Source organism: Pteropus medius, unplaced genomic scaffold, assembly GCF_902729225.1.
Source record: "Pteropus medius unplaced genomic scaffold, Ma_sr-lr_union100, whole genome shotgun sequence".
Lineage (NCBI taxonomy): Eukaryota > Metazoa > Chordata > Mammalia > Chiroptera > Pteropodidae > Pteropus > Pteropus medius.
This window is the reverse complement of record NW_024349801.1, coordinates 8,225,321-8,248,347: the sequence shown is the minus strand read 5'-3', so window position 1 is coordinate 8,248,347 and position 23,027 is coordinate 8,225,321. Positions and strand designations below refer to the sequence as shown.

The following is a 23,027-nucleotide window of genomic DNA, read 5'->3' as shown; positions in this document are numbered from 1 at the left end:
TAAAACTAATTCCTTGGCCTAGTCTTAATACAGAGGATTTGGGGCAAACCCAGGAGTGTGCATTTTAAATTAGTACCCCAGGTTATCCCAGTGTGGATGGTCTGTGAACCACTTTGAGAAATCTTGAGTCAAAGGAATCCATCCCCCCACAAAAATCACCCTCATTGTTTATCTTTTTGAGAATCTACGATCTGGGCTTGTGTTAAGTAAGAAGTGCTGAATTGTCCTGGCAGGATGTTCAGGCTTCACAAGCCCCGAATGATTTGTTTGTACTACTGGTGTTGTCTCATTCAGCCTGCATAATACAATTTGGAGGCAGGTGTTTCTATTGTGCCTAGTTTACAGGTGAAGAAACTGAGGAATAGAGAGGTTAAATCTCTTGCTTAAAGTCTCCTACCTAGAAAGTGGTGGTGGGATTCACACCACAGCCTGTGTGTGGCCCGCACCCTGCACTGATGTCCTATTTTTCAGGGTTTCTGGTTTTTTTCAGGTCTCAGTTCCCTTTCTTTGACAGACAATTTTGTGATAAGAGATTGAGAGGAGGCCTTCACACCTGTGACTCTGATTCGGATGACCTGGCCCCAGGTCTGTAGGAGGGAGCTGTTCAGCACCAGTGTGGAGGTGTTGCTGTGAAGGAGGGTTAAAGAACGGGGCCAAAATCCTCGAAGTCTGCAGGCCTCAGGGAGGGGCTCCACCTGAAAGAGAGCATAGCCCAGAGCCCCCATGACTATAGTCAGGCCTCTGGACCTCAGCAGGGCACTGGCTTCTGACCCTGGGAGGCCTTTCAGATTTGTCTCGGTTGGATGGCAGCCACTGCTTGCTTCCTTGAGGTCAGCCCAGATATCCAGTCTTCAGCTTGGTTAGGATGTTTGTCCTAGGTCAGGTTCCCTAGAAGCAGAGCTTGAGAAGAGGGTTCCTGTGCAGGTCATTTATTGAGAGAGGGCTGTCAGGGTAAACCAGTGGAACGGGGAGGGAAACAGAAGAGGGTGGAGAATGAAACTGGGTGGATAAATGGTCTCAAGAGGTATCTGGCTTCAGCCTGATCCCTTGGGGAGTTCTGGAGCATATAAGCTGCACCACAGAAATTATCTCACTCCGAGACAGGGGGCGGGGCTTTTAGACCCCATAGTTATTGGCCTAGGGGCCACTGCACAGCAGTCTGGGTTGGGGCACCAAGAGCATCTGCTGTACTGTTTCCCTGTTGCTTTTGTTCCCATGCATCCATTCTCTCTTTTGACTAATGCCTTGGATTTCCTCTGGAGAATGTCCCCTACCCCCCGGCTCCCATTCCACAGGCTCTGAGTAGAGGTGACCTACTCCTAGCTCTGTCCTGGGCATGTGACACAGTCTGGTCAAAGTAGGAAGGCATTTCCAGTTTTTGAGTGGTTGCCAGTGTCCTTACCTTCTCCAATGGAGTGTCATCTAAATACCAGCTGAACATGGCCACTAGGGAGTCATCCTCCATGGTGACCCTGAGCATAATGTCTTCGCCAGCATTCACTGGCCCACAGTTCTTCACACAGCTGAAAAGGAGACAGAGAATGGAGTGAGGAAGCTCACTCAGGCATCAAGGCCACTTGCCTGGCCTTTTCCAGTTCGCGAGTTCTTTGAGAAGGTGAGAAAGGGTTTTTTCAAGTGAAAGATGGAATAGAAGCAACCCCTGCCCTAAGCAAAACTGGGACATAGCCTTGGCCTTGAAGATAGAGTGATTTGTGACTGAATTCCCATTTCATTCATTACATAAGGTAATGATCTGGAAAATGCATAAAGCCAAGGCAGGACCCTGAGCTTGAATCCTGCCCCTGCCACTTATGAATGGTCACTTTGTGTGAGTCCCTTAAACTCTTTGAGCCTTAATTTCCTTGTGAGAGGATTAGAGCAGACAATTTCTATGTGTCTTCCTAGTTCTAATAATAATGAATGAATGCTGTAATTTTATAGCATGCATGCCATAGTTGATACTTACTTCCACTATAATGAGCTTATCCAATGCTTCCCACAACCGTATGAGTGACATATTAGAATCCTCATATCACAGATGAGCAAACCAGGCTCAGAGAGCTTATGTGATTTGTTTCAGTGACATATTTCTAAGTAGAGGGATGGAAAGTGAACCAGCATATCTTGATCTGATTCCTGGTTCTTCTCTGTAATATCATACCCCCTCCCTTGGGCCAATGAGAGATCACTTTGGCACTTGCTATGTGTCCAAACCATCCCCCAGCTCCTCTCAGTTTAAATTTCATAACAGCTCCTGAATCTCCCTACTTTTCTCTTCATGTCAATCCTAGTACAGGTATGCCAGACATTCTCCATTTACCCTGCAGCCCACTCTCCATCAACTCTTTGTGGCTCTGTGTACCAGGAAACTGATCTCTATAGACTTCATCGCACAAACTCTCTCACCCTTTGGCTTCTGGTTAGGCTCAGCCCATGGAAAGTATTGGCTGGAGATTGGAGGGTGAGAGGAGAAAGGTTGAAGTATTTATTTACCACTTTTGCTGTTCCTTACATGATGGGCTATAGCTGACAGAGGCTGTGTTCCTCTCTCCAAGACTACAGTTTCTTTTGGAGGGGCACCTCTCTCAAGCTTCAGATCTTAGAGGGTTCCAGTAATGCCATCTCCCACCCACTTAACCTCTCCATTCCTCAGAGGGATAATGGCTTCCCTCTGTTGTAGACCTACACTGTCATCCCTGAGTTGTTCCCTGATCCCTGCCCATATCTGTAAAGACCCTTCGTCCAGTTGTCATCAGTTACAGTCTGAGTGAGCCATCTGCTTCCTTCAAGAACCTGACCGATAGACCAGGCTACCTTGAGCTCTCACTTTGATTCCCACAAGAGCCCAAGCAATCTCCCTGTATCCTCTCTTGCCCTCCTCCAGCCCATTCTGCACCAAAGCATTTTGAAGCAAAATGTGATCACATCCTCAGCCTGCTTAAAACCCTTGGATAGCTTTCCCAAACTCTCAGGATAAAGACCAAAGTCATGTCTTTGACAAGACCTGCAAGGCCCTGCCAGTGCCAGGCCCTGTCTATTCTTCCCATCTCCTCTTGCACCTCTCTCTTCCTCTGTGCTCTAGCCACACCAGCTTCTTTCACTTCCAGATTATTCTGTGCTCCCTCCCTTTACCACTCTGTTCTCTCTCCAGTCCTATTTTCCCTGGCCAAGTTAGTTCCTCTTCACTCTTCACATCTCCGCTGAGGGAAGCTTTCCTTCCCTGACCCTGAAGTCAGAGAAGTCATAGATGTGTGCTCTCTCCCTTCATTAATTTGTGTGACTCATCACTGACCACCAGATAGTAACCTCTGTGAGAACTGAAACTGGGTCTGGTTTTGCCTACCACTGTAAGCTCTGCCCCTCAGTCCATGCCAACTGGGATTGAGTCTCAGTAAACATTAGCTGCATGATGAATGAATGGCAACACTGCAGGAGTTTGCTCTCATGGCCCCACCTGACTTGAGGCTTGAGTTCCATGGAGGCAGACACATAGAGGCACTGCTCCTCCTGTTTCACCAGTTCCTGGCCTTTCCAGAGGGCCAGACGCAGGGTGACTGCAGAGTTGGGTGGTGGCAGGCAGGATGGAGGAACCACCAGCTTCCTCTGGTCTGTGCAGAGCAGCTGCCTCTCAACGCAGTCTCTCCATTGAGCCCAGCAACGTCCTGAGAAAGAGAGATGGGCAAACAATATCCATCCAGCAATGCTGAACTTGACAAATGTGGCTACCATCTGGTGGGGTTTTTAGAGGGGTCATAGATAAGAAAATCAACTCTACATACAGATTTTGATTAATAAAAATATTTCACTTGCAGGTTGCAGGAATGGTGCTATAGAAGGACACTTCTGGAGAAATGACCATGCTTCACTCAGACTCTGAGCAAACCTATGACTTGAGCTTTTGAGAAGGCAGGCAAATAGCAGGAGAGGTGCTAGGAGAATGCACAGCCCCACCTGGGAGAATGTCCAGGGCAGCTTCTTGTCCCTGGCGTAACTCTCACTCTATGTGGAAGTGACTGTCCACAGCTATATGACCTGTGGGGTACAGTGGGAACTGTACCTCTATCTGGAAGGCTACAGTGTCATCTCCTGCTTTGTGATACCAGCTTGGTAAGTCTCTGTATCCTTTGCCCTTCAACTCTATCGATTGACATTTTCCCATCAATCACCTTGCTCCCCCAACAGCCCCAAATATAATAATCATTCATAGGGCATGTCTGGGAGTAAGGTCATCAGTTCAATCACCTATTTGTAGCCTCTACTAATTCAGATAATAAGAACAAATATTCAGAAGGATGTTCTGACAAAAGCTTTCAAATTTTACATGACATTTGACCTAGGTACTACACTTCTAGAAATTTATTTATGAAAGTAACCACCGATATAAATAAAGATTGAACTATAAAGATATTCATTACAGTGTTTATAAACGTAAGTAATTTGAAACAACCTTAATGTCCAAAAAAGAAGACACTGTACCCTCTTTTTTGGATGTTTAGGTTGACATTAGCTTGATAGTCTATTAAGCAGTTATTATGAATATCAAGATGGAGAAAAAGATACCATGACATGAAATATGCAGGATATATCGTTCAATGAAAAAAGGGTAACAAAAGCAATATGTACAGTATGAATGACTCATTTTCTTTCTAAAAGAATATGTATGTAGCTAGGATATATCCTTATGAAAAAGAGGATAACCATTTTTTTAAAAGAAGCACTAGTGCTACAATTTTGGTCTGTCAGAAAATGCCTCATCACTTTCTCCTTCTAGTCTCTTCTTAGTGGCATACCAAGGGTGTGGAGATGATGAGGAATCAACCTAAGAGGTGGAGCTGATTTTCACTGACATTGTTTGTAGTGATAATACAAAAGGAGACTGACATTCAGGATTAGTTATAGTTCTTAAATTCTCCTTGTTGCCTGCCTTCTGGGGCACCCCCACCTTGGTTTGCCCTGCTACCTTCCATTTCCATGGAATTTGCAAGGTACACAAAATGTCAGGCATGAGTATGCCAGTGTGAAGGTTAAGAAAAAGAACTGCAAAGCTGACCGCTATCCATCACTTCGTAGTGAGATAGGCCACTTACCACATGACCACTGGAAGTGTAAATCCTTGTCACTATCTGGCCAGCCCAGAGTCACTGTCATGAAAGGATCCACATACCGACCAGGTTCCAGGTAAACCTCCACATTCTCTTTATCTCTCTGCAGAAAAAGCAACTGATTGGTGAGATATCGCTCCACAGTTGGCACCGCAGTCTTTACTTCAGAGCAATCTGTGCCAAGTGTGGTCACAGTCCAAGGCATCAAGTGGAGATAGGCCCTGTCTGATCTGCCTGACTCCCCTTGGGATGGCTCACTGGGTAAGTAACTTTAGTCAGAGTGTGGGCTCAGTGCTAAGGGTCCGTCATGTGTTCAGCTGCATTACCAGAGCCTTCTCTGGGCCAGGCCCTGTGCTTGATGCCTAGACAAAATATAGAGCAGGGCTCTGTCCTCAGATTTAGTAGGGAAGACAAGACACCAATGATTAAAACGCAGAGTGCTAACTAATTGCTACAGGAGAGGGGACCCAGGAGATTATGAGAACATAGGCAAGGGGGGCAGTAGGTTAAGAATGTAGGCTTTGGGGCCAGTCAGATCTCCAACTGGATCATTGGCCCTGGGACCTCTCGCCAGTATCTAAGCTCTTGGAGCTTCTGTTCCTCAAAAGTTTTATAGCATCTGACTCCTCGGGTTGCTGTGCATCAAATGAGAGAAACTAGTGATGTGCTTCCTCTTGTGTGCAGTGCAGGGGAGGACACAGAGCTGTTACCTCTATAAAGCAGGCAGCTGGCATCCCCAGAGGACAGAACCCCAGAGCTATTGTGAAGGGGGAGGAGTGAAGGTAAGCTGGGCAACAATGGAGAGCATGTGGATTCTGGGAGGAGGGATTGGCTGATATACACTGTGTTCCTGGAGTCAGTTCTGGTAAGACCTGTTAAACAGCTCAGACCCAGCAGGCTTGACCTGGAATAACAAGAGGCTACAACAGAATGCAACCCCCAGTGGTCTCCCATGGCCTGATAATAAAACCCAAACCCCCTTGCCTTGGCACCTAAGACCCCATGTGATCTTGCCTCTGTCCATCTCTCTGTAATTTCCTACATCCTCGTTCTCCTCCACAGGGGCCTTGGGGGCCTTCATATATGTGTGCCCAGAAAGCTCTTGTTCTGCTTTCTAGCATGGCCGACTGTCTTATTTTCATGGCTCTACTTAAATGTCACCTTTTAAGAGTCATTGTCTGATCACTTTTGCTAGACTACCTTCTGTTAGTTGCTGTCATTGCACACTATTGCTTCTAGTTAGACATGTCACAATTCCTAATTATATATGTTAATTTGTTTGTTAGTCTCACCCACTAAGCTTCATGAAGGCAGGGATTATGTTTGTTTATTCACAACTGTATTCCCAGCCCCTAATACCAAGCCTTGAACATTATGAAGCACAATACATTTTACATGTTGAATAAATGCATTCATGAGCAATGTCAACAGCAAGGAGTTGAATTCTTAGTCTTGCTGTAAAAAGTAAAGAACCCGGGCCTGTTTTCCAATATAAGCATTAAGAGGTATAGATTTTCCTCTGAGCACTGCCTTAGCTGCATCCCATATTTTCTATAGGTTGTATTGTCATTATCACTTAGAAACATTTTTAAATTTCTCTTATGATTTTTTTCTTTGACCCATTGATTTTTTAAACTGTGCTGTTTAATATCCAAGATGTCTAAAAGATATGTACATATCCTAGATATCTTATTATTTATTTATGACATAATTCTGTGGTTAGAGAACCTACTTTGCTTGATTTAAGTCCATCTGGGTCTCTAGTCAATCAAAAGAAACCTTGGTGATTCTAGTGTCTTGGTTATTAGCACTGAAATACCAAAAGCCAAAAGTAAAACAGATGCTTGGACATCTTTTTCTTGTGAGGTTAAGTGTTTTTTTAAAAAAATACTCACATTCTTTTCTTCAGCACTTGTCCCAGATGGTCCTTGGAGATTAGAAGGAGCTGTGAACATAGTGGGAATGGGTGTCAAATTTTGGTGGTGTTTATAAGGGTGCCAAAGAGCAGAGTCAGAGGGTATGTTGAAGAGCCCTGGGGATCTGCCTGTTTTTGGAAATGGGTTAGGGGAACCTAGCAAATATTGAGGTCATAGAGAAATGGTCAAAAGCAAAACCATCATGTTCACTTCTGGGTTAAAGACACCTCTTTGGTAGTTAAGAAAGAGGCAAGCAGTGTAGTGTTTGTTAATTTCCATGGTGTAAATATTCCCATCAAGGCAGGTTTCAAGCTACCAAGCAGACCCCACTGAATGTAGAGGAGATGGGCATGACCGGCTCTGGCAAACTGTTAAGAGCCAGCCTCAGCACCTCATGGTATATTTCTAGATCCTTTTATTGGCCTCTTACTGGCTGTGTGAACCTGGGCAGGTTAGTTATTCTTTCTGAGTCTCAGCTTCCTAATCCATAAAATGTCTGAAGGCAATCTCTATTTTTCAAGGCTCCAGAAGGAATGAATGCTATGCTGTACGTACTGGCACACTGTAACCTACACATCTGTAAAGAGTGTTCATGCGTTAAGTTAAAAAAAATGGAAAAGGTATACTCAATTAATATGCTCTAAAGATACTGAACATGAATATGATTAATGTCTAATTAAAGAATAGTAATTAGGATAGGAAATTAGGGTTATTCCATGTGATTCACTAGTCACTGATCTTTGGAAAATTCCTTCCCAGTGAAATCTCATTTACACAACTATAGCTTCAAAGGTCTATAAAATTGTACAAAGCAAATTAAAATGCCAGACACAGAGGACTTTCTTAACCTTAAGTAGGAAGATGGTCCAATAACCTTGAATTAAGAGGTCAAGATAAATAGTTGCTACCTCTGATCTTGCCATGAATTAGCTGAGTGACTTTGACAAAGTCAATTCGTCTCTCTGGGCCTCAAGTGCCATATGTGGAAAATGAGGGATGTGGACAGTAGAAGGGATATCTGACAGATTTTCCCCTGTCCAGGCACCCATGCCCCCTTCTTTTGGTAACAGCACCTACAGGTGGTATTTTCCATGGAGAACCATCCTTCCCTAACTCTCTGTCCTTGGTGTGGGTGAAGCCAACCCTACATCATGTTTCAGGGTAGATGTAATCCTGGTCTGCCCAAAGCTGAGTACCAATTTCCTCCAAACTCAGCAAGGGATTAAGGAGGGAATATGAATCAAGCTTGGGCCAGTGAGAGTCAGCCTCAGAATTCCTGCTGGAAATATCAACCAAGAGGTGTTCTTTCTCTTCTGGAGTTAAGGACCAAAGCCTGGGGCCATCTTGCTACTTCTTGGGATGTGAGAATCAGAATAAAGAGACCTAGAACCAAGAGATGGAGAGAAGCAGACTTCTGAAGACATCATGTGTCTGGATCCAGTTGCGCCTAAACCTTGGACTTTTTATTTTCTGAGTTGATAAAAATTTTCTTTTTACTTAAGCTAGTTTGAGCTGCTTTTCTGTCCCTTGCTACTCAAAGAGTCCTGGCAAACACATTCAAGGTGATCTTTAAGCTCTGCAACAACTACTGTTGGCTGCCTACCCATCCCTGCCTCTTGGCTGCCAGAATCCACCTACTCCCACAGAGCTGAAAATGCTGAATATCTGCTTTTCAGCATCCCTTATAGAGGGGCATATGATCCTTCCCTGGTCAATGGTATCTGAGGAGAAGATTGCTGAGGGCTGGTGGGAAGATTTTTCACCAATAAAAAGAGATGTACAGAAAAAAAAAGAGATGTACAGGAAGAAATGAGCTTTATCTGCTGCTAGATAATGCTTGGTTGACATGTGATGTCTGGAACTGCAACAGCCATCATGATTGCATGAGAAGCAGCCTAGAGACAAAGCAAAGTTTCTCAGGATGGTAGAGCAGAATGATAGACTGATCCTGGGTCCTACTGGTAACACTGAGCCACTGAACCAGTCCTGCAACTACTTACCTTTTCTTAGTAGTAGATGGTAATGCCTTGAATTTGAAGCCACTTATGTTAGGCTTTCTGCTACTTGTAGCTTTAAAGCATCATAACTAATACGAATGTTTTGGAATTCTATATCAATGGTTGAATGTTTTACTGCATACATCATTGCCTCTTTAGAGTAACCAGAGCATTCTTAATATCTGTAGAGCAAGATAAATATTTACAGCCCTGATTTGAAGAGCCCCTCACTAGATTCCAAGCAAGTGCAATGCCCTAGACCCCTGATCACAAGTTTTATACTCCCTTGCAGAAAGCTCTTGCCTGTGACAGTGATGCTTCCAATTTCCAAACTCAAGTTTGAGAAGGCATTCCTCACCAGCACAGTGACCAAAAAGGTGCCTGCAATGCAAAAGGTAGAGAATTGTGGGCATTTTAATAAATTGGTTAGACAACTCTCCCAGCTCATGCTTCTTCAGTCCCCTGATGGCAGCATTCTAATCTTTCATCCTCTGAGTATTTAATGAATCCCTGTTGTATATCAGGCATGGTGCAAGGCTCTGGGACACAGAAATGGTCCTTGTCCTCAGGGCCTTATGGTCTAGTAAATATGCAGGACACTAAGTGCCAGAACACTTAGGAATTGACCTGGGGGCATTGTGAGCATGGGGTGGGTGGTCGCTTAAACCTCAGGGGAGAAAGAAATGGTTCAAGGGATGGGGCTGGGGCTAGAGCAAAAGTTCAAAGGACAGTAGTACTCATTAGTTAGATTAGAGAGGGGATTCCAACAGAGGGAAAGACATGATAGGATTTTAGAAAGGGTGGAGAGGGTGGAGAGGGGAGAGGATTTGTAAGATTTATTTGGAGAAAGCTGCTAATATATACATATCTCACCCCTCCTCCCTCATGGGGAAGGGTGGTGCCATCTTATCTTAAGCCTAGAGAGCAAGTCATCAGAGGAGACCCTTGAAAAGCTGGATATGTGTTCTTTGAGGTTGGGAAACCTCATGGACAGGTTTCATATTCATGCTCTTGCAGGAATGGTCTGCGACAAGCGGTAGAATGAGAGGTAGAGAGGGAGAGTTAAGGGCTGCATTTCTGCATTTGGGAAAACTATAGTTGGCTGGTAGCAAGCCAAGGAATGAATAAGAATTTTCTATGGACCAAATGTTTTCTCTGGGGAGAGAGGGTGCTAAAGAGGGTAGTGAGAATGAGGAGAAAAGAGAGAGTGACCCTGTTGGTGGTCCAGGAGAAGCAGCAGCTGGGTAGATGTGGCCAGCTGAAAGAAAGGTATCACTACAGCCCTGGAGTGGAGGGACCCAGGGGGCCTCCAGAGCCTAGAGAAGCTCTTACGAAAGGCGGCTGCAAATATCTGCTGGGCCCTGAGAGCAAGCCCAGTCAGGCCTGGGCCAGGTTCCCTTTCCTTCCTCCTCACTTCCTTCATCCCTGGAGTTGTCTAAATGTTTTTCTTCTTGAGAGGAGACTGATTATTATCTTAGATTATCATCTAAGAATGAGCCAGTAGTTACAGGGCATGCTGAAATTTTATCTGTTGTCTCTTACTTAGTAACTTTTTTAGGAGACAAATTAATTTGCATTTGAATTATAGCCTATATATTGTTTGTATTTTCCATTGTCATTTCATTCTGGATTCTTCTTGTTCCAAGCTGGACCTTTGGTACCTGGCAGAGTTCTAATGTTTTTTTTCCTTGCATCTGTTGTCCTTTCTGTAATCTTTTGCCAAATACCTTGCTGAGGGCGTGGTAGCCCCATACCTGCATAGTATTAGCCCCTTTCTTGCATACCTCTGAGATCCAGGGCAGGGGACTCTGTGGGCAGGGCCCGGGTCTGCTAGAGACTCTGTGACCCTTATCATATTCCTTCCTGATGATATCACCACACTGTCCTCAGTGACTCTCTGTTCTCTACAGATTAAATGCATTGTCTGCTGTGGTCTCCTCCCCTGGCTGGTGCCAGCCAGTCTGTCTCCCAGACAGTATGTTGCACTACTTCTATTCTAGCCAGCATTATGACACTTATTCTCTTGTCCCTCTCTCCTACTCTTCAGTTTTTGCCTCTCTCTCCCCCAAGGGCAAATTTCTTGAACCTCTAGAAATGATGGAAGAAATAGAAATACTTTTGCTCTTTTCCAGTGGTTCTCAATGGGAGTGATTTTTCTCCCCAGGGACAGTTGGCAATGTCTGGAGACATTTTTGTTGTCATGACTTAGGAGGCTGGTGCTACTAGTGAATAGAAGCCAAAAGTGCTGCTAAACATCCTACAATACACAGGACAGCCCCAACAACAAAGAATGATCCAGTCCCAAGTGTCAGAAATGCCAAAGTTGAGAACCCCTGTGACTATAAGCTCTATGAAGGCAGATAATATCAATCTCTTTCTTATTTTGTGACTCAAGCTGGATACTGTGAAACATGTTTGTGTCCAGGACACACTGAAAACTGACTGGCAGGACCCCCTGGACTCTAAGTCTGGAAGGGAAGGGAAGAGAAGAGGCAGGGGAGCCACCAACCCCAAGTACCTTCAAGAGGAACTGCCACATGGTAAATCCCAGATGGCCACCCGAGGCTCTCTTCCTCATGGGAAAAGGATGCATTGAGTCCAGCTACCTCAAAGGTCAGCTTCTCTGGAATGCCATGAGCCACTGAGACGTTGACCAGTAGGTCCTGTCCAAGCTCCAAGTGGTCAGAAGTCCAAGAGGCCCGAAGTCCTGACAGAGGCTCCATGAAGTGGACTGTGATGTTCGTGGAGAGTGCAGAGGTGGTGGTGCTGCTGGTTGCGCAGATCTCCAGGTGGTGCATCCCTGGGCCCATCCATTGCTGGGCTACTCTATCCAGGGTCAGATTGTAGGGGAGCAGGCCCCTCTGTGTAGTGGACTCAGCCAGGGTTGTGTTACCTAACAGCACAGTGTAAGTCACCACTGTTCCTAGATGGGATAAGAAATATTTAAGAATGTTGGTAACAACCATGTAGTTGATTATACTGAGATAATTCAGACTCATATTCAAGCTCCAAAGTGAGATTCTGGATATAGACATGAATATAGAAATAGCTGTAAAAAAATATGTAAGAATATACCTTGCCTCTGAAAATTAATAGTGATTATCTCTGAGTATTGGATTTATGTGTAATTTTTATTTTGGGATCCTCTTTTCTTATTTGTATATTCTAATTTATACTATGCATATGTTACCCCTAAACTCAAAAGTTTATAATAAGAATATTAGAATATTTCATTGACAGGATATCTTTGTAGGAAGAAGGAACGCCAAAGAAGAAGCATCTCTCAAGACGATGGCTGATTTTTTTGCATGAAAATTAGCCTCAAATCTTGTTTCGAGCGGTAACAGGTAAAGCCATGTCCTTCCACTTCTATGGCTGACTGTCTGAAACACTACCAACAGGAGAACTCAGCCTGTTCTCATCATAATAGAGCTCCCTTACAGGTTGAAGCTGGTTGTCCTAACTGGATGCTAAATATTGTGCTTGACCTTTAAAATATGATTAAACCAACAAATCAGGATTCTTTCCAATAGAAACCAAGCTAGTATATTTCTTGTTTGAGTGAAGATGATGATGATGGTGATGATGATGATGATAACGATAACATAAGCCCTCTGAGAGCAGGAACCCTGACTTTCAGGTTTACTGCTACCTTTCCCACACCTGGAAAAGAGTATACATTCAATTATATTTGTAGAATGAAAAAATAAATGAAGGATTTTAAGTTTCCTCAGGTACACATAGCACTCATCTTCAGCCAACAAACACACCAAACTGAAGGGAGCCTCACACCACCTGGATCCTCACTCATACAGTTACAGCTATGAGTGAGGATCCAGGTGGTATGAGGTCATGTGAGGTCACACCCTCACCTCTGCAGCTCTGTGCTGCACTGTTTCTATCAACAGGCCTCTGTCTAGATCTCAAACTGGACCTGTGCCTTGAGGAAAGATGCTGCCTTGGGTAGGGATGGGTCTTAGCTGGGAGAGTCTCTACTGAGATAAGAGGTGGTATTCAAAATATTTAACAACTGAAACTGCATGGACACCAGCTAAGTAGAATGGATGTTCCGATAAATCAGAATGGACATTGTGACCAATAAGAATGGACACTGTGACTAATCAGAATGGATACTGTGACCAATCAGAGTAGATGCTGCGACCAATCAGATTGGACACTGTGACCAATCAGAATGGACATTGTGACCAGTGAGAAATGTTCCTATGACCAATCAAAATGGACACCTTGACTAATCAAAATGATGACCAATTAGAATGGCCTCTGTGACTTATCAGAATGGACACCAGCCATAACAGCTGCTATAGCTGTAGCAGCATGTACAGCTGAATATCAGCCCTGACTTGGGGCAGTGTAATTGTGCCAAGTTGGTCAATGCTGGTTGCACTGAGATGGGCTCAGGCCCAGCTGGTAGCACTCCTAGTCCTATTTGAATTCCTCCAATAAGGAGTGGCTTAGGAGTTCAATTCCCATGACGGGCATGTGAAGAAGGGCATTTGGAAGGCTAGGAGCTCTCACTAGTTTACTAGCTTTGTGACTTTGAACCTTTGATTCTGAACCTTTTCTCTGTTTCTTTATCTATAAAATGGGGATAATAATACTAGGTGGGCTGTATATGTAAAGCACTTAGATCAGTTCCTGGCACACACAAGGTACTAAATAAATGAATAACTAAAAAATTTACTTGATATATGATTGCTGTTAATATTTATTAAAGCCTGGGAGTTGGATAGATAGATTTGGAGGAAATCAGGTTGCCTTGACCTCGACCATTTCTGCAGACTCACCTCCATCAAGCTCCACCTGAATCCACATAGGGTCCCCAAAGACAGCCCAGCAGAGAAAGCCGCCTCCTGATTTGGATAGCCCAGAGCACCCAGTAACACTGAGCCTCTCCATCTTGTCTCGCATTGTCACTTGCTTCTGAGCTGTCACATGCCATTCACTGGTTGTGCACTCAGCAAGCACGGTGAATTCCCCAGGGTTTGTGAACTGGTAGATCACATTGCTGGACAAACTGCCAGAAACAAAATTATTAGCAGCGCCAGGGACATACAAACATGTGTATTCACACATGCATACACACCTTATTTGCTCTGTAATGATAAACAGATAAAGAAAAAGATGCTACACAACCAAGCTCTTCGTGTTCTCAAGGTTACATTGAGATGTCCCAGAGCAGGTGAGAGTGGAAGAAATAGCACTGACTAACCAGGGAGTTGAAGATTAGATTGCAAGTCTGTTTTCTGCCATTTATTCACTCTGTGGCTCACATAAACCCCATCTCTGAGTCTTCTTGCTTCATCTGTAAAATACTATGCCCCAGCCTAAATTTCTGAGCCTTATTTTCCCCATCTATAAAATGGACTCAGATTCCAAACATATCAAAATTATGTGTTTGATTGCTTCTTATTTTCCCAAGGGGATTAATTAAAAATCTCTAACATGGCCTGCAAAGGTGCACATGACCTTCCCTCCTGAACTCCTTCCCATCTCCTGTCACACACTTCTTCTCTATCTGTTCATTGAGACCTCTTTTTTAGTTTCTAGAACATGCCACCTGTTGCCCATCTCAAGGCCTGCAAGTGCACTGATCTTTGCTGAGAAGGCTCTTGCCCACCTTTTTGCTCACACTCACGTGCCAACTTTGGTTCTCACCTTAAATATTGCCTTTTCAAGAAAGCCTTCCTTAGGTTCCCTTTATTGCTGTAGCTTTGCTGCTTCTAGGTGACACTAATCCCTGTGTGCTTGTTTATTCACTGTCATTCTTCCCTGCTGTTCTGTCAGCACAGACAGTGTCTATCTAGTTCTCTGTTACATACTTGGCACCTAGCACAGAGTCTAGCACATAGTTGAGAAATAGTTGACAAATGAACATATTTGTGAAAAAGCTTAGGAAACAGTAACCTGATTCTTGGAGCCAGCCAAGATAGAGTAAGCCCACCATAGCCTATTCTACCCGAGAATTCTGAAAAATAAACAACTGAAGATAAATTGGGGAGGAAAGTCAAAACTTTAAGAATCATCCATAAAGATTAGAGTTTCTGTTTTGTGTCTTAAAAAAAAGAAATCTCTATCCCTTGGCTTTGTTGGCAGGATAGCCTGAGTCATGAAACTATACAGTGAGTGAAGAAAATAAAAACCCCAAGATAACCAGGAAAGGGGACCCAGTGAGCCTAAGAGTACAGAGGAAATACTCATTTTTGTTTCGTGCTATTTCTTTTTTTTTCTCTTGGCTCTGCTTCAAACTGTCCTCTCTCTGCACTGACTCATGGGGTGATGCAGACTCCTAAATACCCAAAAGAAAACACATCTTTCTAACCATAGGAATCACGAAAAATATCCTGTGAGAGCTGGAGATTGGGGAGAGGGATCCTGAAAAAGAGAGATCTGGAGATGAGGATTCCCTGATTCTGTGTATGACCCAGCATAAATCATGAACTCACCCACAAACTATGCATGTGTGGAACAGACCCAAGGAAACAGCAAAGGCTTTGTGAACTGAACTACAACATAAATGGCCACCTTGAGTGGTACATGAATGGGCAGAACCAAAGAGCTTTGAAAACTGAACTGACATGGGAACCGCCAATCATAGAAGGCAAGTCAGAATGTGTAGTCTGAACTTAACTGGGTTGGTTGCTTGCTAAAACAAAACAAAAGCAGCATTTTTCCAGAGGATTTTAACAGGATCCAGAATTTTAGAACCTACTACTCAAAATGTCCAGAATACAATCCAAAATTACTTGATAGTCAAAGAATCAGGAAAATGATCATATTTCAAGGGAAAATATAATCAATAGTTATTTATGAAATGACTCAGATATAGTAATTATCAAAGACTTTTAATCATCTATGATAACCATGCTCCATGAGGTAAAAGTAAATGTTCTTGAAATGAATGAAAAAATCAACATTTTCAGCAAAGAAACATAAACTATAAGAAAATAACGATATTTTAGAAATGGAAAACAATATCTGAAATGAGAAATTCACTGGATGAATACAATAGCAGAATAGAAGTGATGGAAGAAAAAAATCCATGAGCTTGAAGATAGAGCAAGAAAAATTATCCAGTCTGAAGAAGAGAGAGAAAATATATTAAATTTTTAAAAACGAGCAGAGCATCCACAATCTGTATAATAATATCAAAATGGAAAACATTTGTGCCATTACAGCACCAGTGAGAAGAAAGAGATTAGTGTAGAAAAATATATTTGAAGAAAGAATAACTGAAAGCTTCCCAAACTTGGCAAAACATAAAGATTCAAGAAGCTCTGTTAACCCCCAAAAGGAAAAAAAAACTTGGAGAAAACCATGCCCACACTTATAATGATCAAACTGCTAATAATCAAAGATTAAAAAAAACTTTGAAATCAGCCTGAAAAAAATGACATATTACATATAGAGAAAATGGTTATTTGAATGACTATAGATTTCTCTTCAGAAACCATGAAGGTCAGTGTTGAAAGGAAAGAATTGGTAACACATACTTCTATATCCAGCAAAAATATCTTCCAGGAATTAAAGCAAAATAGAGACAATCTCAGGAATAAAGAAATACTCTAAGAGAATTTGTTGCCAGAAAATCTGCGTTAAAAGAAATGCTGAAGGAATTTTTTTCCAGCTGAAGGGAAATTAGATACCAGAGGAAAACCTGAAACTTCAAGAATGAACAGAGAGCACAAGATATGGCAAATAACCTGGTAAATGTATAAACTATTTTCCTCTTCTTAAGTTCTTTAAAATATGTATGATTGTTGGAAGGGGTTTTTAATGTATGTAGATGTCGTACATATGACAATTATAATACAAAGATAGGCAGGCAAAGGGACCTATATGCTAATAAGGCTTCAATATTTTACCTGAAGTGGTAAAATATTAACTCTAAGAAGACTGTGAAAGGTTAGATATTGAAATCCATAAAGCAACTACTAAAAAAGTAATTCAAAGAGATATAACAAAAAAAAATTGATAAGTTAAAATTGAATACTAAAAATATTCAAATAATCCGAGAAAAATCAAGAATGGCAGAGCGGTAAGGATAAACAGAGGGGGCAAACAGAAAACAACAAAATAATAGACCTAAATCTAACTATATCAATAAGTATATTAATTGTAAAAGGTCTAAACACACCAATTATTATGCCATATGGGATATTAAAAAAACCACGACTCAACCATATACTGTCTACAAGAAGCCCACTTTAAATACAATGACATAGCTAACTTTAAAAGGATGGAAGAAAGATCTACCAACCAACACTAATCAAAAGAAAGCTGGAGTGGCCATTGTTAATATCAGATAATGTAGATTTTAGAACAAGAAAACATAAACTCATTATGGACATGCGAAGGATGGTTTTTAATAGCAAATCCAGCCTGTTTTTCAGTGATCTGTCTGGAAAAAGCAATTTCTTCTGTTCTTTGAACTCTGGTGCCAATTGAAATTACCCAGAAAAAATGCAGAGAAATGGGTTTTTTCTGATTTTTCTCCCAGTGATTCACCCAAGGGAGAAGACTTCAAAGTAGTTTTAGAAACTGCTGCCAGCAAAGGGAAAATATGCTCAGAGTACAAAAAGATGGAGACAACTTTAAAAATCGTACTATGATCCTACAAGCCAGCAATTCCACTCCTAGGTATAAACCCAACAGAAATGTGTACATATGTGCACCAAAAGACGTGCACTAGAATGTTCATAGCAGCACAGTTTATAATACCCCAAATGGGAAACCCCTCAAAATACCTATCAATACTAGAATGGATAAGTAAATTGAGGTGCATTCATACAATGAAATGTTATACAGCCATAAGAAAAAGGAATCACAATTATATACAACCATGTGGATAAATCTCAAAAATGCACTATTGAACAGAAGTCAGACACAAAAGAAAATGTACTTTATGATTCCATTTTTATAAGTTTCAAATACAGCTCACACTATTCGGTAATGTTAGAAATCAGAATCCTTGGAGAGAATGGGGGATTTAGGGGAGACTGGTTATGTTTTGTTGATCTGGGTGCTGGTTACATGGGTGTGTGCAATGCGTAAAACTGAGTTGAGCTGTATCTTTTTGTGCACTTTTGTGTACGTGTATTATGCTTCAATGAAAAGTTTAAAAATTGGTTCAAGACCGTTATTCACTGAAATTTGCACACACCGCTTTGATATTTGACATTAATGGGATGCAACTTTTATTTTAAAAGTGGAGAAGAAAGCTCACATTTTTGGTCTTTGCTCATAATGTCCAATTGTTAACAACAACATAGACTTGTTATTTTGTGTATCTCCCTCACAAATTGCCAGCCAGCTTGGTGGATGAAGCCACTTGACAAAATTGGGCAGTGTGGTGGAAAGGAAATGAGATCTCCTGGGGTTACCTGCATAACCTAATGACTCAATTAATCTCTTTGAGCCTTAGTTCCCTTATCCATAAAATGAGGTGAGAGCCCTTTCCAGGTGGGTTGTTGTAAGGTTTAAATGAGACTATGGCTGAGTAAGTGTCTGGCATGCAGTCGACTCAAATATTGAAGCTCTTTGTATACTAGGATGACATTTATGCCCTTAGCCTATTAAAATAAAAGTAGTGTGTACTTTTATGTAATATTAGTATAATAGTAACTCCCATTTTTTAGAATCAACTCTGCACCAGTTATTATCTTCTTCGTAGTCTCATTTACTCCTAAAAATCACTGAGTATTAGTCATACAACACTAATAATCACAGATCATGTAACTCTGTGGCCTAAAGATTCTTGTATATCCTCTGTAGTAGATTTTGTGGGGTGTCACCCAGATTCCACCCTTTAAGACTGAGGCCTGCATCCCCGCAGCTTCCTGGTGTGATAGAAGCTGAGGGCTCACAGCTGAATCCATCTCCAGGAATTCCCCTTAGCCAAAGGGAGTCATCTCTCCCAAGGTGCACCCCCTCCCCAGGGATGTCGTGCATCCAGTGGCTGCTCAATGCCAGGGTACAAATAGTTTGCCCTCTTGACTCAAGACAAGTTCCCCTCCAGAGCTTTCTGTAGGATCCACGAGGGCTGTGCTGCTATTGTATCCCAGTCCAGCTTCTCCCCGTGCCCCATCCAAGTACAGCCAGGAAACCTGCACCCCAAATCAGAGCCTGTTTCCTGGTACTTAACCTGCATACTCTCCTAAAAACAATCTCTTTAAGCTGACTGGTATCACGGCTCTTTGTCACCAGACACCTTTTGAGTGTTCCAGCACCATCTTTTATCTTTCCCACACACCCCTGAACTCCCGGTGTAGCGAGGTGTTTGCAGTTATCTGGGGATGCCATGTTTCTCCATATGCATGACTTCTCTTTCTCTACATCCTCTGCTCCTGCCTCATATTTCTGGTCCCCCATGAAGGACTTCAGCTCTATAATCCTTTCTGACCATCGTCTTTCACAGAGTTCTTTATTCTGCTCCTGTGTACATCTAGGTCATTCTAGGGCTTACACTGTCTTGTGAATGATGGATTTCCAGGGAAGTCCCCCTCCAGACTCAGCTGTGTGTGGAGGTGACTGAATACTGACTGAAGAATAACAGCAATTCCCTGATCTGTCTGTAGGTGGCGCTGACTTACCTAATGCTGGACTTAAGGCAAATTGTTCCATAAGGCATATATTACAATTTCAGAAATGTAGACAGTTTTCCACAACAGAGAAACAAAACAGCCTGCCATGCAAATGTGCACAAGTCATGGGGAGTGCAAGGCAATAAAAAGCTTCTAAAGGAGAAATCTTTTGGCTTTTATTATGCTGTTTCTGTTGTAGGTTGTATTTTCATCAGCTCGTTATTTGTCTACAATGGAGACAGAGTGTCCGATTTAGGTGTTAGCCTAACCAGGAGTTAAGCAGAAGTAGGAGTTTCTACAAACACATAAAAGAAAAGCACAGTGACGTCCACACAAAGTATGTGACTTCTGTATACTTAAAATTCATGCCATTTTTCATATTGTAAATCGAGTACTGAAGCTGCTAATGCTGATTAGAAAGCATCAAAAAGATACCTCCCAATGTTAATAAAAATTATAGAAGAAGATAGGTGGGTAGTTTAAAGGTCTAACAAGTCTTTAAAGGGGGAGGAAATTGAATTATTCGAGTGGGGTGATTGTGGAGGGTGTCACCACCTCTTTTGAAAGAGAAAAAAGTGCCAGTTGCTTTCATTTAGAGCTAATGCCCAAGGGATTGAAAATGTAATGCATTGCTTATTGTTGTTTCTCTCGGATTATGAAAAAAATTAATCGCAAAGAATTTCAGAGAGTAATAGGACAAACACCCTTGGACTCACCATCCAGAGTTGACAAGTAATTTGCATTTTGTCCCATTTGCTCCAGTTTTTAACTACAGTTTGTTTATTACTGGAAAGTCTTTGTGTAACTGAAAGTCTTAGCAGGGCTACATACAATTTTGACTTATGCCGAATTAAAGCTCTATAAAATTTGAGGGTTAAATATTGTGTAATTTAGCATTTGTTGTTTTATTGATGAAATGGTTGCAAATGAGAAGAAACCTGCAGAACAATGCCATAGGTATTTGTATCACTTAAACATTTCCCTTAGCCATAGGTATTTGTATTACTTAAACATTTTTGCCAAAAGCATCTTCACATGTCATTTTTCATTTTACTCCAATCAAGGTAGCCATCAATGTAAATGTGACAAGGAAGGAAACAGAAACTCAAGACCAGGGTTTGTCTCAGAGTCCCATGTCATGTTCGCAGCAGCTGGGATTAACACCCCAGCCTCTGGATATCATTCTGTTTGGCACAAAGCCCAAAACCTCAGAGGACTGCTTAATTTCAGAACTGCACTCACTAGGGCAGATTTGGGCTGTGGACAGGGCTGGTCCCTGTTTGCCTCACCACATCCAGGATTTTTGGGAATGCTGGGCACCCACGGGGCTAGATTCAGTACCTCTAACTCCTACAGGGTAAAACCAGAGATGTTTTGGAGGTAGGAGAGGGCCTTATGGGCCTCTGTGATTTCCCTGGGGATTCATATTGAACAGGAACCCCTGAACCTAAAGGATTATCTGAAACAGTCTGGGCACCCCTGCTGCTGGGGCACCCAGCAGGGCAGAATGCAGCTTACCCAAGGCCCAGGTAGGATTTTGAAATGTTATGGATTGGATTCAGCTGCTGTCAGGTTGGGACGGTAACTGTTCCCTCAGGCCCTGATGCTGTGTGCTATATAATCCACTAGGGGCCTAACACCCTGAGCTTTGTTCAATGCCAGACAGTCCTGGCTTGCATCGCTGCGCTGCCACTCACTAGCTATGTGGCTTGGGCAACACTACCTGTACTTTTGTAAAAACAAGATAATTATCTAGCCCAGCACCATCCAATAGAAAAAGTATGAGCCACATGTATAATTTTAAATTTTCTAATAGCCCCATTGAAAAAATAAACATGAAATTAATTTTAATAATTTATTTAACCCAATATATCCAAAATACTATTATTTCAATGTGAAATATAAGAAAATATTAGTAAGGTATTTTACATTCTTTTTTGGGGGGGTGGGGGACTAAGTCTTCAAAATGTATTTTACATGTACAGCATATCTCAGTCAAGCACAGCCACATTTCAAGTGGTCAGTAGCTCATGTGATGAGAGGCTATTAGACAGCACAGCTCTGGCTCATAGGGTTGTCGTGAGGATTAAGTGAGATATGTGAAAGCTGCTTGGCTGGACTATTATTAATATTGCTACTATTACTTTTATTATTCTTACCAACAAAAAAATTGTTCCCACACCCAGTCGAGCAGCTTCTTCACTCCATTTCCGACTCCTCGGACAATGACCCAGAAGAAATTCCACACAGAGCCAAGTTGAAAGGACCCAGGTCTCCATGACTGTTCATGTGGCCTCCATAATGGGAAATCTGTGAGTACCAACTCCTCCCATTCCTGTATGTTGCCTCTCTGTACCGTGGCTCTGCCATTCCTTCTATCAATAGGTAGAGTCTATTTCTCCACCTGTTGAATATAGGCTTGGGCCATGAAACTTGCTTTGTCCAAATTAGAAATTGTGACATAAATACAGATTTGAAGTATGCTTGCATGTTGGGCCTTGCTTTCACTCCCTGCTAGCAACCCTTCTGCCACCACACAAGTAAGTTGAGATTAGCCTGTTGGGTGATGAGCAGCACGTTCTCCTAGCTAACATTCTGCTGACCACAGGACATGTGAGTAAGGCTTTCCTAGACCATCCAGCCCTAACTGAGCCAGCCAGGATATGAAAAGCCACCTAGCTGATCCAAAGAACCATAGAAATAATAAATATTATTGTAAGCCACAAAGTTTTGAGATGCTTTGTTATTCAACAAAAATTGACTGATACAGCCTGACTCAAGACTCAGAGATTCCTCTTACCTCAGAGGGTAGTAGGGATCGAAAGTGTGGCCATCTCCCGTACTAATTATACAGGACAGGTTTCCAATATAGGGAGAGAGGAGCCAAGTCAGGGAGATGGTGACATTGTCAAAGGTGAAACTCTCATTGGAGACTGTCAGCTGCAGGCCTGCAGATGAAAACACAAAAGGCTGTGTGCCACTGCAAAGCAAAATTGAATGTTTCTGTTTAAAAACGACTACTGTGCACCTGTCCTTCATCTTTAGATGGGGCTTTTAAAGTTTTTTTTAAATTAAATTTTTACTTTTTAAAGGTTTTTTGAATTTTATTTTTTTGTTGTTCATACATAATACATAACCAGGATACAGAATTTGAAGTCTTTAAAAGGGTATACAGTGAAAAGAAAGCTCCCCTCCCCACTGCCACACCTCAGCTCCCTAGAGGCAACCACTGTTATTGGTATCCTGGGTCAATTTCCAGAGATATCTACACATTCACAAGCACATACGTACTTTGTTATTTATACAAGTAGCGCATACTATATTCATTATTTGGTACCTTCCGCTTTTATCACTCAGTGTATCTTGGAGATTGTTCTATATAAATTTACTTAGAGCTGCCTTGCTCTTTTT

General features: G+C 42.2%; 1 protein-coding gene and 1 long non-coding RNA gene across 2 annotated transcripts in view; one reads left to right on the top strand and one right to left on the bottom strand.

Moving 5' to 3' along the window:
• LOC120622979 (polycystin-1-like protein 2) overlaps positions 1 to 23,027 on the bottom strand; it is an 83,625-nt gene that overhangs the window by 51,788 nt on the left and 8,810 nt on the right. Inside the window, exons 5-13 of the mRNA XM_039888823.1 lie at positions 22,417 to 22,564; positions 13,821 to 14,050; positions 11,534 to 11,938; positions 9,319 to 9,396; positions 6,998 to 7,047; positions 5,088 to 5,205; positions 3,455 to 3,662; positions 1,403 to 1,523; positions 554 to 695 (exon numbers count right to left, since the gene is read on the bottom strand). Coding sequence (XP_039744757.1) covers positions 554 to 695; positions 1,403 to 1,523; positions 3,455 to 3,662; positions 5,088 to 5,205; positions 6,998 to 7,047; positions 9,319 to 9,396; positions 11,534 to 11,938; positions 13,821 to 14,050; positions 22,417 to 22,564 — 1,500 coding nt within the window. The remainder of the gene's footprint in view (positions 1 to 553; positions 696 to 1,402; positions 1,524 to 3,454; positions 3,663 to 5,087; positions 5,206 to 6,997; positions 7,048 to 9,318; positions 9,397 to 11,533; positions 11,939 to 13,820; positions 14,051 to 22,416; positions 22,565 to 23,027) is intronic.
• LOC120622980 (uncharacterized) overlaps positions 1 to 23,027 on the top strand; it is a 101,857-nt gene that overhangs the window by 70,289 nt on the left and 8,541 nt on the right. Inside the window, exons 14-18 of the long non-coding RNA XR_005658610.1 lie at positions 3,813 to 4,107; positions 5,212 to 5,363; positions 7,540 to 10,990; positions 12,256 to 12,362; positions 21,803 to 21,928. This is a non-coding gene — a long non-coding RNA (uncharacterized LOC120622980). The remainder of the gene's footprint in view (positions 1 to 3,812; positions 4,108 to 5,211; positions 5,364 to 7,539; positions 10,991 to 12,255; positions 12,363 to 21,802; positions 21,929 to 23,027) is intronic.